Source organism: Corvus cornix, chromosome 15 (assembly GCF_000738735.6).
Source record: "Corvus cornix cornix isolate S_Up_H32 chromosome 15, ASM73873v5, whole genome shotgun sequence".
Taxonomy (NCBI): Eukaryota; Metazoa; Chordata; class Aves; order Passeriformes; family Corvidae; genus Corvus; species Corvus cornix.
The window spans coordinates 9,831,407-9,848,100 of NC_046345.1; the positions used below are offsets into that span (position 1 = coordinate 9,831,407).

At 41.6% G+C, this 16,694-nt stretch overlaps 1 protein-coding gene across 1 annotated transcript; it reads right to left on the bottom strand.

Moving 5' to 3' along the window:
• Window positions 1–6,677: 6,677 nt before the first annotated feature.
• YWHAH (tyrosine 3-monooxygenase/tryptophan 5-monooxygenase activation protein eta) lies at window positions 6,678–13,891 on the bottom strand. Its single transcript, XM_039561281.1, has 2 exons — window positions 13,554–13,891; window positions 6,678–8,100 (listed from the first exon to the last, which is right to left on the bottom strand). Exons 1-2 carry the CDS (start codon window positions 13,638–13,640, stop codon window positions 7,444–7,446), a joined length of 744 nt encoding a protein of 247 aa, XP_039417215.1. The 5' UTR covers window positions 13,641–13,891; the 3' UTR covers window positions 6,678–7,443.
• Between the last annotated feature and the right edge of the window lie 2,803 nt (window positions 13,892–16,694).

The window sequence follows — 16,694 nt, forward strand, 5'->3', positions numbered from 1 at the left end:
GGAAATTTTCCATGTGCTTAATCACACACAGCAGAGTGGGAACTGAGAGAGGGAAGAAAATTCTCAGAGATAGGCAGCACTAGCAAGGATGTGGTGGCTGAGGGAGAGAAACAGGAAAAGGGGAGGAGGAGGAGAGGAAAGGGAGAATAAATATTTCACGCTGCTGATGAGCAGAAACACAAACACCAGAGACAGACACAAAGAAGGCCAGCAGCGGTTTCCCCAAGTTATTCTTCTGTCCTCGTACACTTCCTCCCTAAATCAAAAGATATTCATGGAGCAGCCAGCTGCACATCTCACACAAAAATCAGGCTAAGCTGGGCATTCTCAGACAATCAACAGGTCTCATCAACCAGTTACATCTTCATGGAGTTATCAGAATGTATTTCTGCAGAGGAGTGGAAGGATATCTCAGCAGGGTCAGCAAAAAATGAAGGGAAATGACTCCTAGAGAAGAAATCAAGCGGGAAATAGGTGGTGAGGACTGTTTTGGTTTGTGGGTTGGGTTTTTTCAGGCTGAGCTGTGAGACTGAAACATCTGCCTTAAGCTATGCTTCAGGCTGCATTCTTATTTCAAAAACTAGGAATCTTTAAGAAATTGTAGCAAAATGAAAGACAAAGTCCTTTAGTTTGACTTCTGATAAATCCCTTTGATGAACAGTGATATATGCAAACATAAAGTAAAACAAAATGAAATGCTGAGAATTTACTTACAAGGGAGAAAGAGGAAAAAATAGAGTAATTACTAATGGCCAAGCAAAACCAAAATCTATTATAAATTGTGTTGCCTTAAGTAATAAAGATTAATATGCACAAATATCTAATTCATTACCACAATAAGTTCCATGCTTTACAAGTGAACATACAAGTTACAGATGAATTACAAATAAGACAAATTCTGCTCTGATTGGTACAAGACAATAAAGACCACACATAATAAAAGAAATGGTAACATGCAGCTCACCAAAATGGACAAAGTATTATAGTGAGGAATAATAGTAAAACTGGCACACAGCTGTCCCAGAAGCTGCTAAAAGCTTCAGCTCTCAGGCCAGTTAGCCCTAAAAAAGTAATTGATTTCTAAAAACGAAAGTTGAAATAATAGAAAGAAAAATAAGATTTGTTTACATTGAGTAAGAAATAAATTATAAGGCCAGAAAATATATTTATCATCAGGAATTAGAATATAGGTTGAATAAAATATCTCCTGGGTATTCCTAACTTTGTGTCAGCCTATCCATCTGCTAATTAGCACCAAGACATTATTGTGATTGCACTGGGATAACAGGATGAATAATTCATTATACCTTATCCAGAGATCTGGCACATTAGTGGTTCTTAATCAGTTCCTAATCCAAGGACTCAGCATAATCTTTATGGCAGAATTAACAACACATAATGTGTTTAGTAACAATTTAAAGCAATTGTCTTAAACACAATTAACACTGGGCTAATAAGCTCAGCTAAAGCTGGGCTTCACTAACCTAAAAATAATAGTTAATTCTAACCCTTTTTAGCCTAGGCTCATGGCCAATCTCAAAGTGAGGAAGTGTCAGCTGTGGAAACCCAGAGAATGACTCAGCAGTGGTACCAAAGCATGTTCATCTCTTAGCAATGTTGGGCTCTGATGATAACGATGACAGGAAAAGTCTTAACTTCCCAATCCTTCCATACCATTTTACAGCCCAGACAGGCTCAATAGAACTTGTTTCAGAAGAGGAAAATAGCAGTCCTTACACAGCTTGAGGTGGCACAAGAGAACAGAGGAGATGTTCCTGCCCTTTAAAGACATGCTGGAATTTCGCTCACCCCACAGATGGCCAGCCAACAAACACTTGGAGAGACCTGGGCCATTTCCTGCCAAACGCAGGCCTGGCCTTCTGCTCCCTGCTCTGGATCTGGGATGCAGTCACAGGAACAGAGATGATTGCTCCAGGATGCCTCTGGCTGCCATGGAGACAGGAAACCACTACAGATGGTGGCCAGGCTGCCCCAGCATGGTGCCCACACCTTGCATCCCTCTGGGTGGTGCTTTAAGGCCCCACACCCTGGGCAGGTGTGTCACTGGAGTAACTGGGTTGTACTTCAAAAACAAATAACCACCCGGGATCTGGCTTTTTGCTGGGAGTCAAAACAAAGTAAACATGGACAAGCACAAGTTTCTCTTTGCAGAGAGAGAATATGATCCATTTTACTCAGCAGGGAAACCAGTTAATCACTGTCATCCCTCTATTTCTCTGCCCTCTGCAAGAGTCAGATGTCCTTTTGTGCTGTGAGGGCACAACAACAGCCACAAAGCATGTTAGTAAAATGCTTCTCCTGCCAACCCCCTACAACTCCTGCTTCCTTCCAATGTGCCTTACGTACTTGGGAAAGGAATCAACGCTTTACTGCCATCCCTGCTCTTTCAGTAGCCTCTGCTGGAGAAATCCCTGAATAAAGGACATTCCTCAGATGCTCAAACAAGGATGCAGTTCTCTAAATGCCACATATTTTATAGACAATTACTGCAAATATAACTGGCTTCTATTTCTAATAACATAGATGTGTTACAGTGCAGATACTGTAACACGCGTATCAGACAACGAGGCCCGTGGAAAAGAAATATATATGGACAGATTCTTGCTAGATGTTTCAGAGATGTTTATTTCTCCAGCCGCATGGCCGGAGCTCTGTCGAGGAACTCCTACAGTCCTGGGACCGAGGGTCCTTGCCCGCACAGGGACACACAAAACAACCAATGGGGAACGAGGCTGCCCAGGGGCTAGGAAAACCCCATGCCTCCCCCCCAGGGCCCCTCTCCCAGGACCACATGGCAGGGGGAGGGCCCCAACATATATGTTTACTATAATTTATAAATAATTATTATATCTAATATTTATAACTGGCAAAACACTGAAAGTCATATGGACAGTGTTTTGATCTGTTTCTTCTCTTAGACATGTTGTTAAACCACTTAATTCTTCAGAGACGGAAGAGTTCAACTACTATTAGATTGAATCCTAAAGTGGAATCGATCACATTCTCAAATTATCTGAAAATAGCTCATACTAATTTAAGTACATCGCTGTACATAAGCGATTTTTTTAATGATCACCTCCATAAAAAATATATATTCACTGCTGAAGTACTCACAGTACTTTGCTTTGGTGCACTCTGGGGTTTATAAAAACCCAACTGAATGAAAATAATTCATCTGGCTATAATGTTTGAGTTGGGACTGACCAAGCTGGTTCATAATCATTAGTTAAAATCATTTAGACTAAAATATAAGACAACTAGTACCACTGAAGATTCAGAAAAAAGAAATGTGTATACTTGAAGTGTATGTATTTATATATATAAGTGTACTACTACATTTATAGTTATGCAATATTAGATCACAATTGGCATATAGGAAAGAGTCATAATAAACACTGTTATTTCTAACAGATGGTTCAATTTCTAACACCAACTAAAAATCCACCTGCCCTGAACTCAGTATTCAGAAAACATCTTCCTTTATCTCAGAAATCATTAAGGCTCAGACACTAAACCATCTGCATCCATGGAACTTCAAGTACTTTAGGCTTGTTCAGAACAAGATCTAAACATCTGTCAATTATGTGTATCATCAACTTCACATTCTTCAAAATCTGCCACTGATTTCAAGGAGCTATTTCAATGAACCTAAGACCTATCCAAATAGGTTTCTCGTGTTGTTGAAGTGGTTTAGTCAATTTTTCCTGATCAATTATGTTAAATTAATTCAAAGATGTGGTGGGGACAGAATTAAAAAACCACAAGGATCCAAAGCACTGGAATATTTTTCCTGTTTTCTCTCTGTCCTTAAACTCAAACTGGTTTATTGAAAGATTTCCAGTTGGTCCCATGCTGACAGAAAATGTTTTATAATGTATAATGACATCAGTTTTCACTCTTCTAACTCCCATTATCATTAAGTCATTCTCTTGTATGACTTAAAATACAGCCAAGACTTCATTTCCCTCAACCTGAAGTGTACTCACATAATTTTTTTCTAGATTATTATAAAGCAGCCTATTGCAGCTGCTGGAAGAGGTCCCAAGAGTAGGTTAGGAAATACCCTCATGCTCCTTTGGAAATAGATTCGGCTCTGGAAGTCAGTCCATCCAACTTACAGATGTAGATCACAAGTGTGAGTATTAATGATGGAAAACCACAGCCAGAAGTTACAGCAAGGGAAAGGGAATGTGGAAAAACTGTTCAAATTCACAGTGAGACCAAAGTAGTAAGAGTGAATTGTTACTTACCAGAGGAGCTGTGGTCCTTTCATATGTGTTATCCATATGGACAACCAGTCTCATCACTCTTCTTAGGGTTTCTGCTTCCCTAGAATCTTCACATTCTCAGTGCCATTGCTTATGCTGAAGAACAGCCTCTTGGTACATAGTTTAGTGTCCCATAGCATTGGCACATTTTGTTCCAGTGGGTTCAATAGGGTGTGGGTGTGTTTGTACTCCGAGAGGTGAACACAACCATTTCTATAAAACTTGAACATATTTGAGCAGATTAGGACATAGATTGAAAGCATCTCTGTCCCTATAAAGACCACATAATTAATTTAAGGACTGACTGTGCCATAGCTTTCAAGTTCCTTTAACACTACAGAAAATGCTGCTTTACTGTTAGCAGCTGTCAGGTTGCTAAAAATTCAAGGATATGTACAGGCCTTGTTAATATTATATCAACACCCTCAGAGTGACTTAATCTGTCAACAAGGATTGCCTGTGAAGGACACGAAAAGTATGGTTCCGGGCAAGAGTAATGCTCAGATGGACCCTAAGAAAACCCTCACCATGTCAAGAGCAGCAAACAATCTTTTATGCCTTCAAGGAGACATAAAGAAACCCTCCTGGGGGCAGGGGGGGAAAGTCTTGAGTCTCTCATATGGAATTACCCCTGCTTCAAAAAATGTTGTGAACTTCAACTAAGCACCTTTGGTGAATATATCTGGTGTTTTCAAACAATAAATTGGGCATACCCTAGGATTTTATTTCTTTTAGAGAGTGATCGGCAGAAGACATGACTTGGGAGTCACCTATGAGAAATACCAGTACCAAAATACCTGAATCCTGTGATCTACTGAAGAATATTGGAATAAACAACATGTGCTATTCATCAGCTTTGGTTTCCTCCAGATCACAGTAAGGATTACAAAAAAGCATTTAGCAATCCTAGGGCCCAGGAAATGAAAAAGCTGCTGAAGTGGAAACAAGAATATGGATTGCACTGGAGCATTTTTTTTCTTGCTCTACAGAAAACTCTCTACTAACTCCTACCAAAACACAACCACAAAAACACGCTCACCATGTCATTGGCTCATTCACTGACAGCTGGAAAACACAGGAAAAGTATCTGCTTTCATACTGGGAATCTAATTCACTGCTACACAGCATCATTCTGCAGAAACCCTTTGGTCTCCACTTTGGATCCTATGCACCAAGGCAACAGCCAACCTTCAGCTGCCCAGTCCAGATGCCAGGCCTGCTGACTCACTTGCAAACTACATAATGCTCATAGTTTTGTGATACAGGGTCTGCACAAGACAGTAACTAAAATGAGAAAGGACTCCTTGGCTTTTGAATTAAGAAAAACATTAATTAAAAAAGGTAACAAAAAGACAGGTACTTCTATCAACAGGGAAATAAACCTACTGATTGCCAATATTATTAATTATTAACCATCCAGAGTGTTTCAATGTAAAAAGGCAACCTTATGGCCAAGTTTTACCGTGGTTACACAGGGGCAGGTAGGTAGGCGTGTACCTGTATTTTCATCTTTTTCAGATGTTGCATTACTCTTTCAATCATTGTCAATTTTACTGATATAATGAAGCTAGAATTATCTCTAAGATGATAGAATACATAAATGCACACAAATCTACCATTAAAAAATTCTAAAACTCCATATACTTAAGAACAACTAGTGCACCTGTTTTAAAAAGTAAGAGCAGTTGTTGTGGGTAATTCAGACTAGTAATAACTATTGCACTAATTAAAGAATAAGAATTCTGATAAATGAGAACTTACATGATTCTTGAGCTAACTTGGGTGCCAGTGGCAGTCTGGATACAGCTAACTTTTCCTGCTTCTAGGACATACCATTACAGAAGTATGTACGGCACCAATAAACGTACATGTACACTAACTGCTGGGAGAAAACAAAAACAACAGTGTTAAGTTTGTGGACTAGACTTAAGTGAGCTAAATAGAGAAAGGCAGTCTTCAGCAACAAGTATTGCCTCTGTTTGAAGCAAGTAAATATGAAATAGCTACTGGGATATTCACATGTAAAGCTGATTTGGTGATCAGCACTTCAGAGAAACAGCTTAAAAGTTACAGTGGACAGAAGCAAATACAAGTCTCTGCATTGATGTAAGTTGTGGGCTTTACAATTGTTCAGCAACTCTTCTACTGAGCAAACAACTAAATATACCACCTTGGGAAACTCCACTTTAACAGAGGTGACCCCCGCTGTGGGTGCTTTGGGGTTTTGTGGGTTTGGGTTTTTCTTCTTTCAGCATACTATGTTGTGTTTTTGTGTTGTTTAGCATATGTCAACCTCTCATTAAACTTTTGATTAAATATGTTTTAACCCGTAAGTGATGTGTTATATAACTCTATCTCTGCTCTGAACAAAAGACAGGACAGCTCATGTAGAGATAACATCCCTGAAGCAGCATTTTATTTTATTCACTTAATTCCAAAACATTTAATTTAGAAGTCTGGCTTCCCAGTCATCCATCTTAACATGGGCAAATATTGACATAGAGTTGTCAGAATACACAGACAACTAAACAGCCAAAGAGTTTACAAAAAATAAATTCATGATTCTTCAAAACAACTGCAAAAGGTTACAAGTATCAAAACTCTTAGGTAGATGCACTGCATTTAAAGAAACTGTGCACAAGTTAGAGGCAAAAAACCCAAATTGCTACCAAAACCTCACATTTCAAAGAGTTTATTGTAAACTGATGAACAGAGTTGTCATTTCACATCAGCTTAACTGTTTTCATTGACTGAAAAAAATTTGGGGTGGCTAATTTATTTTGCATGCACAAAATGTACTGCTTAACAGAACTGTCAGCTCATTTCAAATGGAAAAAATTTAACTGGAATCTAGTTATCCTCAATCACTTTCCATTATTCCTTCCCATATTTTCCAATCAACAGGCAAACTAAAAATGCCTCCTTCTGCACTGCTCAAGTGCAACTAAGATAAATAGGGCCAATAAACCAATCAATCCATCAATGCCCATGAAGACTCATCTGAAACTGCTTCTTGATAAAGTAGACAGCAGATCTGAACAGCTGTACAATACAGATATGCTTAGCACTAGATATTTAGTGTGACTGTGGCAAGGAAATATTGGTGATGATGGGGATGGCCAAGTGGATGAAAGAGGGATCAGAGGAAAGCTTTTTAATTATTGCCCTCTCCTGCTTCTTCATCCTGCTGATCACTCGTCCACAGAGTGAGGTTATCTCGAAGTAACTGCATGATGAGAGTGGAGTCCTTGTAGGAATCCTCATTTAGTGTGTCCAGCTCTGCTATGGCATCATCAAAGGCTTGTTTGGCTAAAAGGCAGGCCTGCTCAGGGGCATTCTGGATTTCATAGTAGAACACTGAGAAATTGAGGGCCAGCCCAAGCCTAATTGGGTGAGTGGGCTGCATGTGCTCTTTGCTGATTTCAAAAGCCTCTTTATAGGCAGCTTCTGAGGCTTCCACAACACTGTTCTTCTTCTCTCCAGCAGCAACTTCTGCCAAATAGCGGTAGTAATCCCCCTTCATTTTCAGGTAAAAGACCTTGCTCTCATATTGGAAGTCATTGCAGTTCTTGATCAAGTATTTATCTAGGAGAGCCAAAACATCATTGCAGACTGTCTCGAGCTCCTTTTCTATCTTCTCCCTATAGGCTTTAACTTTCTCCAGCTTCTTCTCATTGCCATCTGCCATAGTCTTCTGCTCTATGCTGCTGATGACCCGCCAGGAGGACCGCCTAGCTCCAACTACATTCTTGTAGGCTACAGACAGCAGGTTTCTATCCTCATTTGAGAGGGGCTCATTCAGCTCAGTTACCTGGAAATACAGACAAAAAGCAAATTTAAAGGGTTTGTCTTAGAGAAGAGTGTGCAAACTTCCTTCAATACTTTCATCATGAAGTGCAATATTCCAAATTTCTTCTAGATGCCGAAATTCCTTCTAGACCCCAAAATTCCTTCTAGACTGGAGTAACTTTGCAACATTGAAAGTTTAAAACTGTTCTGCAGTCAGGACTTAAGACAGTGAAATCCCCACAGTTCTGCTGTAATAGAAGGGGTATTTAGAAGCCACTGCAAAGAATATTCACTGAATAAGAGTCAGGTTTGTGTAATTGAGAAGCAATCACAGAGGAAGGCTCAGTTTTTTTAGGAAGTCTACTATAATGATACAGACTACACATTTAGTGATGAATTTAAATGTACCTAGAACACCAGTTTTTTGAATCTGGAACACAGCATCAACACTGGAAGCTGGTGCAATTCTTGCATTTCTTTCCCCTGCTGCTTGCTTCCATTCAACAGCAGAGATGGAAGCGCTGCAGCTGTTAAGCTCTGCACAGTACAAATGGAATTAGTGTTTCATAGTATCTTTCAGACACGTAGTTAGCGATTATACAGTGCAATACAAAAGTTACCCTGATTTCTGCTAACTGGCTGCAGACAAATTCCAGGGATAGAACATGAAACTGCATAGAAATAGGACAGCAAATCGGGAACGAAGCCATGAACAGCTTCGAACTCCTCCTTCAAAAAGCTGAGATAGAAGAATAATACTTCTAATACTGTACATTTAGGCCTATTTCACTTGTTTTAATTTAGGCTATTAGACTCACAGTCACTTGAAATTGTTCTACTTTTTAAAACTTATACGCATGAAATTAAACTCAAAGGAATTAGGATGAAAAATGTACCTCCCCTACCACAAGCATATTGCTTTAAAAGTAGGCACTAGAATTCTAAGGATATGTACTTTGGTGTGAAAATAAACTTATCCTTGTTCAGACACACTGTTAAAATCATTAACTATTTCTTTTTAAAAATGTGCACATTTACACTACTTGACAGGCACCGAATACTTACATACTACAAACAATCAAGTCACAAGTATTTGCACTATTCTGAGACTGCTGGTATAGACAGTGAACCGTCTAACAAATGTGCTTATTTGCAGATCTAAAAAAATACTTTATGCAAATTATAACTCTTAGAGCAACAGAGAGCTTACTTCCAAATTTAGGTTTTGTTCTTAAAATATATTATGTCAATTAGTTTTATCTCCAAAATGCCTTTCCACACTTCAGGAACCTGAACTCCAAAAAGACACTGCTCTGCTTGTCCTAATAGAATTAGAGGCAACCTATAGAGGATGAAATGCACAAGAATCAACTCTAATGACATTTTGAGAATCTTCATCATAGCTCCCAATCAATATTTTCCTCAACAATCTCCACTACAACTCACCTAACTCATCTTCTCTAATAAAGATATTAACAGTTCTTTTGCAGTTTAGTGACCAAAAATTGGGAGTATATAAAAGGAATCCTGACTATAACCCTGGAAATTCCGAACTCCACATGCTAATGAGCGTGGCAGTACTCCATCAGCTCAGAAATTACTTCTGCGTGTGATCCCACATACGCCATACATCAAGCTGAGCTCCTTCCACATGGAAAACACCCCAAAGTGAATGTTCCACAATGGAGAGCAGATCCACAACCTGACCCAGGTCAGTTGACTGTCTGTGATTATACTTGTTTTGTCAGCCAGAGCACATCACTCACAGCTAGAGCCAGTTCTGAGCCAGCTGCTGCAAAAATGACTGTACCTGAGCCAGTATAAAGTCAGGTTTAATTATTAAAACTTGCCTGATAGAAACTTACGCAGTCCATAATTTTGGAACAAATAGAAACCAGACTAATGAATTTAAACCAGATCAATTTCTTGCATCACGTGGCTTCAGAGCTATATACCAAGCATTGGAGGTTCTATAGCTACATTTACCCTAGAGAACCCCATGAGGAAGTCATCTCCCAGCAGGGGAGGGCACTACTTACATTAAAGACAACTCATTCCCCTCTCCTACACAAACACCCTTCACTAACCCCAAACCAGACACTCAGGGATAGGTACTAAAAATATAGAACATCCCAAACTTAAGTCCATTTATATATACAGATAAAAGCCTATATAACAAACTAGAACCTCAAACTATTTTGTTTCAAAAACTTTAGTTCAAGACTTACATTTATTTCACTATGTAGTATTTCTCATATGTCTAATTTTAAAATTCTATATCTCACATCACTCATGTTACCAATTGTAAAAAGTAAACTATTTTTTACCACTATGTAGCTATATTGGAAAAGCAACATAAACCAATGGAGGTCCTAAGCACTACATATTAGGATTAATAATGTCTGAAAAATGAAGGGCTTATACATTTTTCATGATTTCTGGAATTATCTAAACCAAAGGTACTCAATCCTGTAATCTCGGGAGGCTGATTTGTTGCATCAACTGAGAACCTTTCACATGTACACCAAAAGCATCTTTCTCCAGTGTGTTGAGAAACAATTCTGTACCTACCATGTAAACTTTATTTGAAATAGCTGAAATCCTGGAGCAGCATTTAATGCAATGGGAACGCCATGCCCTTTGGAAGAACGCCATTTACATATGACTGTATTTTCTATTAAAATAACTTCATCTGGGAAAAAGTAAACGAAACCCATCAAACTATTTTTCTTCTCCTGTTTACACATTACAAGCAAAAATACTGGAGTTCTTCTATGAAAAATAAATTTACAGCAACAAAAAATTTGTATTGAGCAGTAAATTCCTTATTTAATCTACAATTGCTACTTGGTCTGTTTTTTTTTTTTTTAAAGAAGGAATTGATGGGAATAAAAAATAAATGTTTCTCCAGCTTTATGCTGACAGATGAAATGGCAGCCCCGTCACACTTTTTTCTTCAGTGGCAGAATCAAAAATCAAGCAAATACACTTTCACTAAAACAAATATTTGTTACTTTATGTTTCTGAAGTAACTACCAGGCTGTTGGCTATATTCTGTATTGTAAAGTGTAGTAATATCTAAAAGTGAAATTAATTGTTCAGAATTCAGTTTACACTGAAAGCACACTACTTTCATATAGCACCTTTTTAAAGCATCAGATGTGTTACATTCAGAGATTTAAAAAAAGAAAAAATTTAAATAAACTTTTCAAATCCAGGTATCCTGGAGAATTAGAGTTAGAATACTGATTTCATTCCTTTTGGAGGAAGTCTAAGTTCTCTGGACTGCAATATTACTTCAATATTAACCTATACGGATAAAAAGCTCTCTTAATTATCTCTCAGTTATTTCCAATCACTGAAAACAGAAGTATGAGCTGTGAGGACAGACAGCCCTCAGAGCATTCCACAGAAGCTTATGCTCAGACCTACAAAATCAACCTCAAACACTAAAGAGCATTCTGGAAATTGCCGTATTAGAGTGAACACCTGTGAAAGCCAAGTAGCCAACAGATGCAACATTACAGATATGCAACAGTATATGAACAGCTCAAAATAAGGGAACTGTTGCCTTTTAAATTGAGATTGCCATTTGTATTTTAAAAGTTAAAGTTTCTGTAAGCTTCAAGACTCCCCTCACTTACAAAGTGTTCTCAAACTCCCAATCACACAACTTATCTGCGAGCAGAAGTGGCATTACAGATGAGAATACCATGGCTCCAGATGAATGAAAATTTGCACAGTAATTAGAACAGTTTACAAACAACTAGACATACACACTAGTTGTAAGTACTTTATTTACACACTTCCTGAAGCACAGCAACTGTGTTCTCATGGTTTGACATGTGCCCAGAAACCACACATACACTGCAGGTCTGCAGCTCTTAGAGAAATATAAAGCTTTCTACTAACAACAGCTAGAAATTGTCTTCTAGAGCAGCACATTTTAGTGCTTTCTCTATTTCATCTTTTAAAATTACCATCCAAAAGCAGAGCTGTTACTATTACATTATAGGTATTAAGAACTCTAGAGATATAATTAAAATACAACTTATTTTAACATCTTGTGGCTCTGGTTTGAGATACTCAGAAGTATCACTGTTTTAAAACTGGACTGGTCGTAATATTTATTACAACGTAACAGCAAAAGCGAACAAGAGCAGCAAAATTAGAGTCTTTTTACTGCCCTCACTTAAGGGAGGTGACATAGACATTCTTACAACAAAAATGTGGACTCCATTTGAAGCTGCTCTTTCAAACTAAAATCATCTCGTGCCTTCAAACAGCAGCACTCTCACGGGAAAAAGTTCCTCTTGGGGTCTTTGGTATTCAGAGGACAGATCAGCAAGAACAAACCAGTTGTAAACTGATAACAGCAAAGATGCTGCTAAGCATCCAATGGCATTAACATTACCCATAACATTCGGATCGTGTGAATACTTTGTTTTCAAAAAAGGGACTAGACATAATAGGTTTGATCATTCTCCAATTTTATTACGTATCAGTACAGGCAGATCAATACAAATAATTTTCATTGGTTGGTTCTGAAAGAAGCAGAGTTGTAAATGTAACATTGTTTAAACATATGTCAGTGTTCAACAGGGTACGGAATGCACTGAGAAACTGTTACTCTACAAAGAGGGGGCAAAAAGGCAACGTTAAAGCTCGTGAAATGCTCCTGGAACAGGGGGTAGCTTTGACACCTGGATGCAGCTACTGTCTTTGAGTCACTGATGTGAGTGAGGCCTCTATTCGCGTCTTTTACGGCGAGATAAAAGAAACGTCTAGAAGAGGAAGGGGCTCCTTTTGCTGTGTCCCCAAACAGCCCCCGCCGCAGTGCCCATTCCACCGGACCAGCGCCCCCAAACGCTGGCGTGTGCCCAGAAGGGGAGACGCACCCCAAGGACAAACCCACCACCCCATCGGGGTGGAAGCGAGGTGGGCGAGGATGGGCCCCATCTCTAGGAGAGAAGGAATGCACAGCGTTCCCGCCGTGAGGAGAGGCGGGCGGCATTCAAATGGCCGCACTGCGAGCCCGATTGGCGCGGTGGGGAGACAGAGAGGAGGGCATGGGAACAGCCACACCCCCGGGACAGGGACAGCCGGGGAGCGGGAGGGCTGCGAGACAGCCCTTACGAGGGAACGGAAGGAATGAGGGGGGAAGGAAATAGATTTTTAAAGGGAGAGCTAGGTCCGGTTTGGACCGGCTACTCTTTGTCTCATCTGTGCCGAAGGCAGGTAGTACTGGGCACCGCCCCACGCGGCGGCGAGGTGTCCCGGCGGGATGGTCTGGCTCCTACTCCCGCCCTCCTTTTTTCACCGCGACGGGTGGGACCCGGCGGCTCGCATCCTCCCCGGACCCAACCCCGCCTCGGACCAGCCCGCACTTCCTTTCCCTCCCTCCCCCGCTACTATCCCCCTACACACTCCTCTCCGAGTACGCCCCACGGCCGCCAGGCTACCGGCCCCACTCACCGACTTCATGGCCGAGGCCATGTCATCGTATCTCTCCGCCTGCTCGGCCAGGCGGGCTCGCTGCAGCAGCTGCTCTCGGTCCCCCATGGCCGCTTCCGTGGTGGCTGCCGGGCTGGGCTCTGCTCGCCCCTCAGAGAGAGTGGAAGGCGGGCGGGGATGTGCGGCTGGACGCGCACGGGTGGCGGGAGCAGGGACCGTAAGCCGAGCCGCCCGCTGGGCTGTGCCGGGCTGGCCGCCGCTCCCTCGCCTGCCGGCCGCGCTCCCGGACGGACCGCGGCGTGTGCGGCTCGGAGCCTCGCGCTGCTGCCGCCGCCCGCGCCTGCGCGCCGGGAAGGCAACGAGGGGGCGGAGCCGCGGTGCTGCAGGGGAGGGGAGGGGGCGCCGCTCCCCCGCGCTCTATTTCTAGGTGACGTCACTTGCTATAAATAGCTATCGCGGGGCGCCGGCCGCGGGACGCGCGTGCGCGCTGAGAGTGCTGCATTTTCCTGCTGCAAAGGTGGAGGTGGGTGGGGGGTGCGGGCACTGCGGGACGGGACGGGACGGGATGGGACGGGTTTGGACACCGCCACCGCCTCACCCGCCCTGCCTGGCCTTGGCAGAGGCACTGGTGGGTCACGGCTGTGTGACTGCGCTCGGTGTGACCACGCTCCGCGTTCGTGTGTGCCTGCCTCCCTCCCCAGCGCCATGGCTGCTTTGTGCGGCCGCAGCCTGCCAGCGTTGTCTTGCAGTAGTGGCACGGTTGTGCCTCTTTCGGGGAAATAAATGGATCTCGCATCCCGGCTGCCTTGAAACAGCCCTAGTCGTGGGGGTGGTACCACGGACCGATTCTACTACCTTGCCTAACAGATGCAGCTAAATTCAATTTTACCATGTATTTTAATGTGTAATAGTCAAGCTCCTCTTTCATAAATTGACAGAGTACCAGTCTTACATAAAAATCATCTCAAGGTGAGAACCTTGCACAAACCACAAACTACTGCTGGCATCCACAGACACGCTGGGAGCCCCGTTACTCATCTCTTACAATAAACCATGGATTAAGTTTCCTATTCAACCCTGGCCAGCATTTAAACATCCCTGCACCGCGGTAGGTATGGGGAGCTGCTGTACAGCTGAGTGGAAGGTTTGCTCACCAGCAGACAGTTCAGCACCAGAGCACCTGTGGCAATTTAAGCTCACATCTGTCCTCGCCCCCCAAAGACAAGGAAAGAAAGTCCATTAGCACACCCCGGAAACACGGACAAGGCTGTTCTCACTCCTCCGGACGCTGTCCCACTACCCTCAGTACTCTTGTGCTACCTCAAATGAGTAAATCCAGTCCCTTGTGTCAGACAAAAGTTTTTAGCCTTAACTCTAATGCTGCTGGCTTTTGTGCATTAAGCCCTAATGCCATTTAAAATAAATGCTGCGGTTTTAAAAGGGATTAGATGAATATTGCTATCTTTTTAATGGACATAAATAAATATGACAAATAAGAATAAATGATAGTTATATGTAATAAGGCATGAAAGATAAAAATTACACCCAGCAAGTTAAAAACCGATTGGCAGAACATTCTGGAAACAGCTCTTTGCAGTAGTGTGAAGCACATACACCACTGTGCACACATAGCAGCAAGCCAAATGAGGCTTTTTCCTGCTGGGATTTTGTTCTCACTATCTCTAAGAGATGGCAGTGACATCTAAAACCTTAACAGAATAGATCCCAAGTATCATTTCAATTTATTATCATAATTATTGTAAAACTTGTATTGATTTTACCTTAGAATAGATGTTTAGCTGAGGACAGAAGGGATATGATTTTGAAAAGATATGAATCCATGTAAAAATAGAGATTTTAAAGTATCTGACCCTTAGGCAAGAATAGTGAGAGACAGGCCAATCCTACTTGACCAGTTCTCTTCAGTTGGGAACCTTTGCAGTTGTAGTAATTTCTCAGTAGAGATTAGTCAGTTTGCAAAACATTCCAACAGCTCTGAAAATATGCAGGGTTTAGCAGAAGCTTTCTAGTCTTGTACAGCAGCTTCAGACTCCCCAGGGAAACAGATTACAAAGTATTTTTAAAACGAGTTATTCACCCACTGAACCAATCTGCATTAATCTGCCAAATATATGTAGATATAGCTACACGTGCACAAACATTCTTGTGAAATGCTTTGGTTTCCTTAATTGAGGCTTCTTTAAAAGAGCTATTTCTCAGTCTAAAGCATCTCAAAATTTTGTAACATTGAATCCACGAGGTCATGTGTAACCTCACTGTTCTAAAACCAGATACACATCTAAATTCAACAGTTGCAAGAAGAAGTGCTAAAATAAGGCAACCTTGTGTGCAGCACTTCCACAGTCTGACTGTAACCTAAAGAAAGGGAAGAGATTGCATTTCACATCCAAGGTCTGGAGGAGAGTACCTATATTCTCCTGCGCATACAGTGCCTAGCGCTCTGGATCTTCATCCTCAATAGTGGCTCCACACATCTACTGAGGTACAAATAAACAGAAATTAGAGCTCATGCAATGAGTTTTATAATCTACTACAATATTTATGAGTCACAATGTCTTAAAATAAAAATGGAAAGGAAATGGAAAAATCAGCAGGCCTTTTATTAGAGTGCCGAATCGGGTGCAAACAGTGCCTGACTGTGGTTCCCCTGCTGAGCTTGGATGCCAGGCAGCACTCCGTGATTCCCATCAAAGCTCAGGAATACTGCTCTCATGAGGCAGGACTCAGAATTGTTCCCAAAGTGACCACACCCAGCAAGAATCTGTAGATGGAGAAATTTATGGCACTGAAAATTGCACTGTGACCTAAGGCTATGGCTCTGCTCCACAGGCATATCTGATTATTGGACAGCACCCATGTTCCATAAATAGCTTCCTGCTGAAATGCCATTCCAGTTCAGTGCTCACTCACATAGGGGCACTGGGGACACCACAGCAGTCTCAGAGGGTGTCTTCCCCAGTGCTAATGTTTAGCTGCAGGGACACTGGTGAAGAGGCAACACCACAAGGAAACCACCATGTGCCATTCCCAGGCTTTCCCCACGGTGGAAGACCTCCCCTTTTGTTGTCCTGGAAGCACTGAGGGAGCACACACATTTTGTGGTATTCTGAGACTCATGGAACTACAGCAGTTCTACAAAAA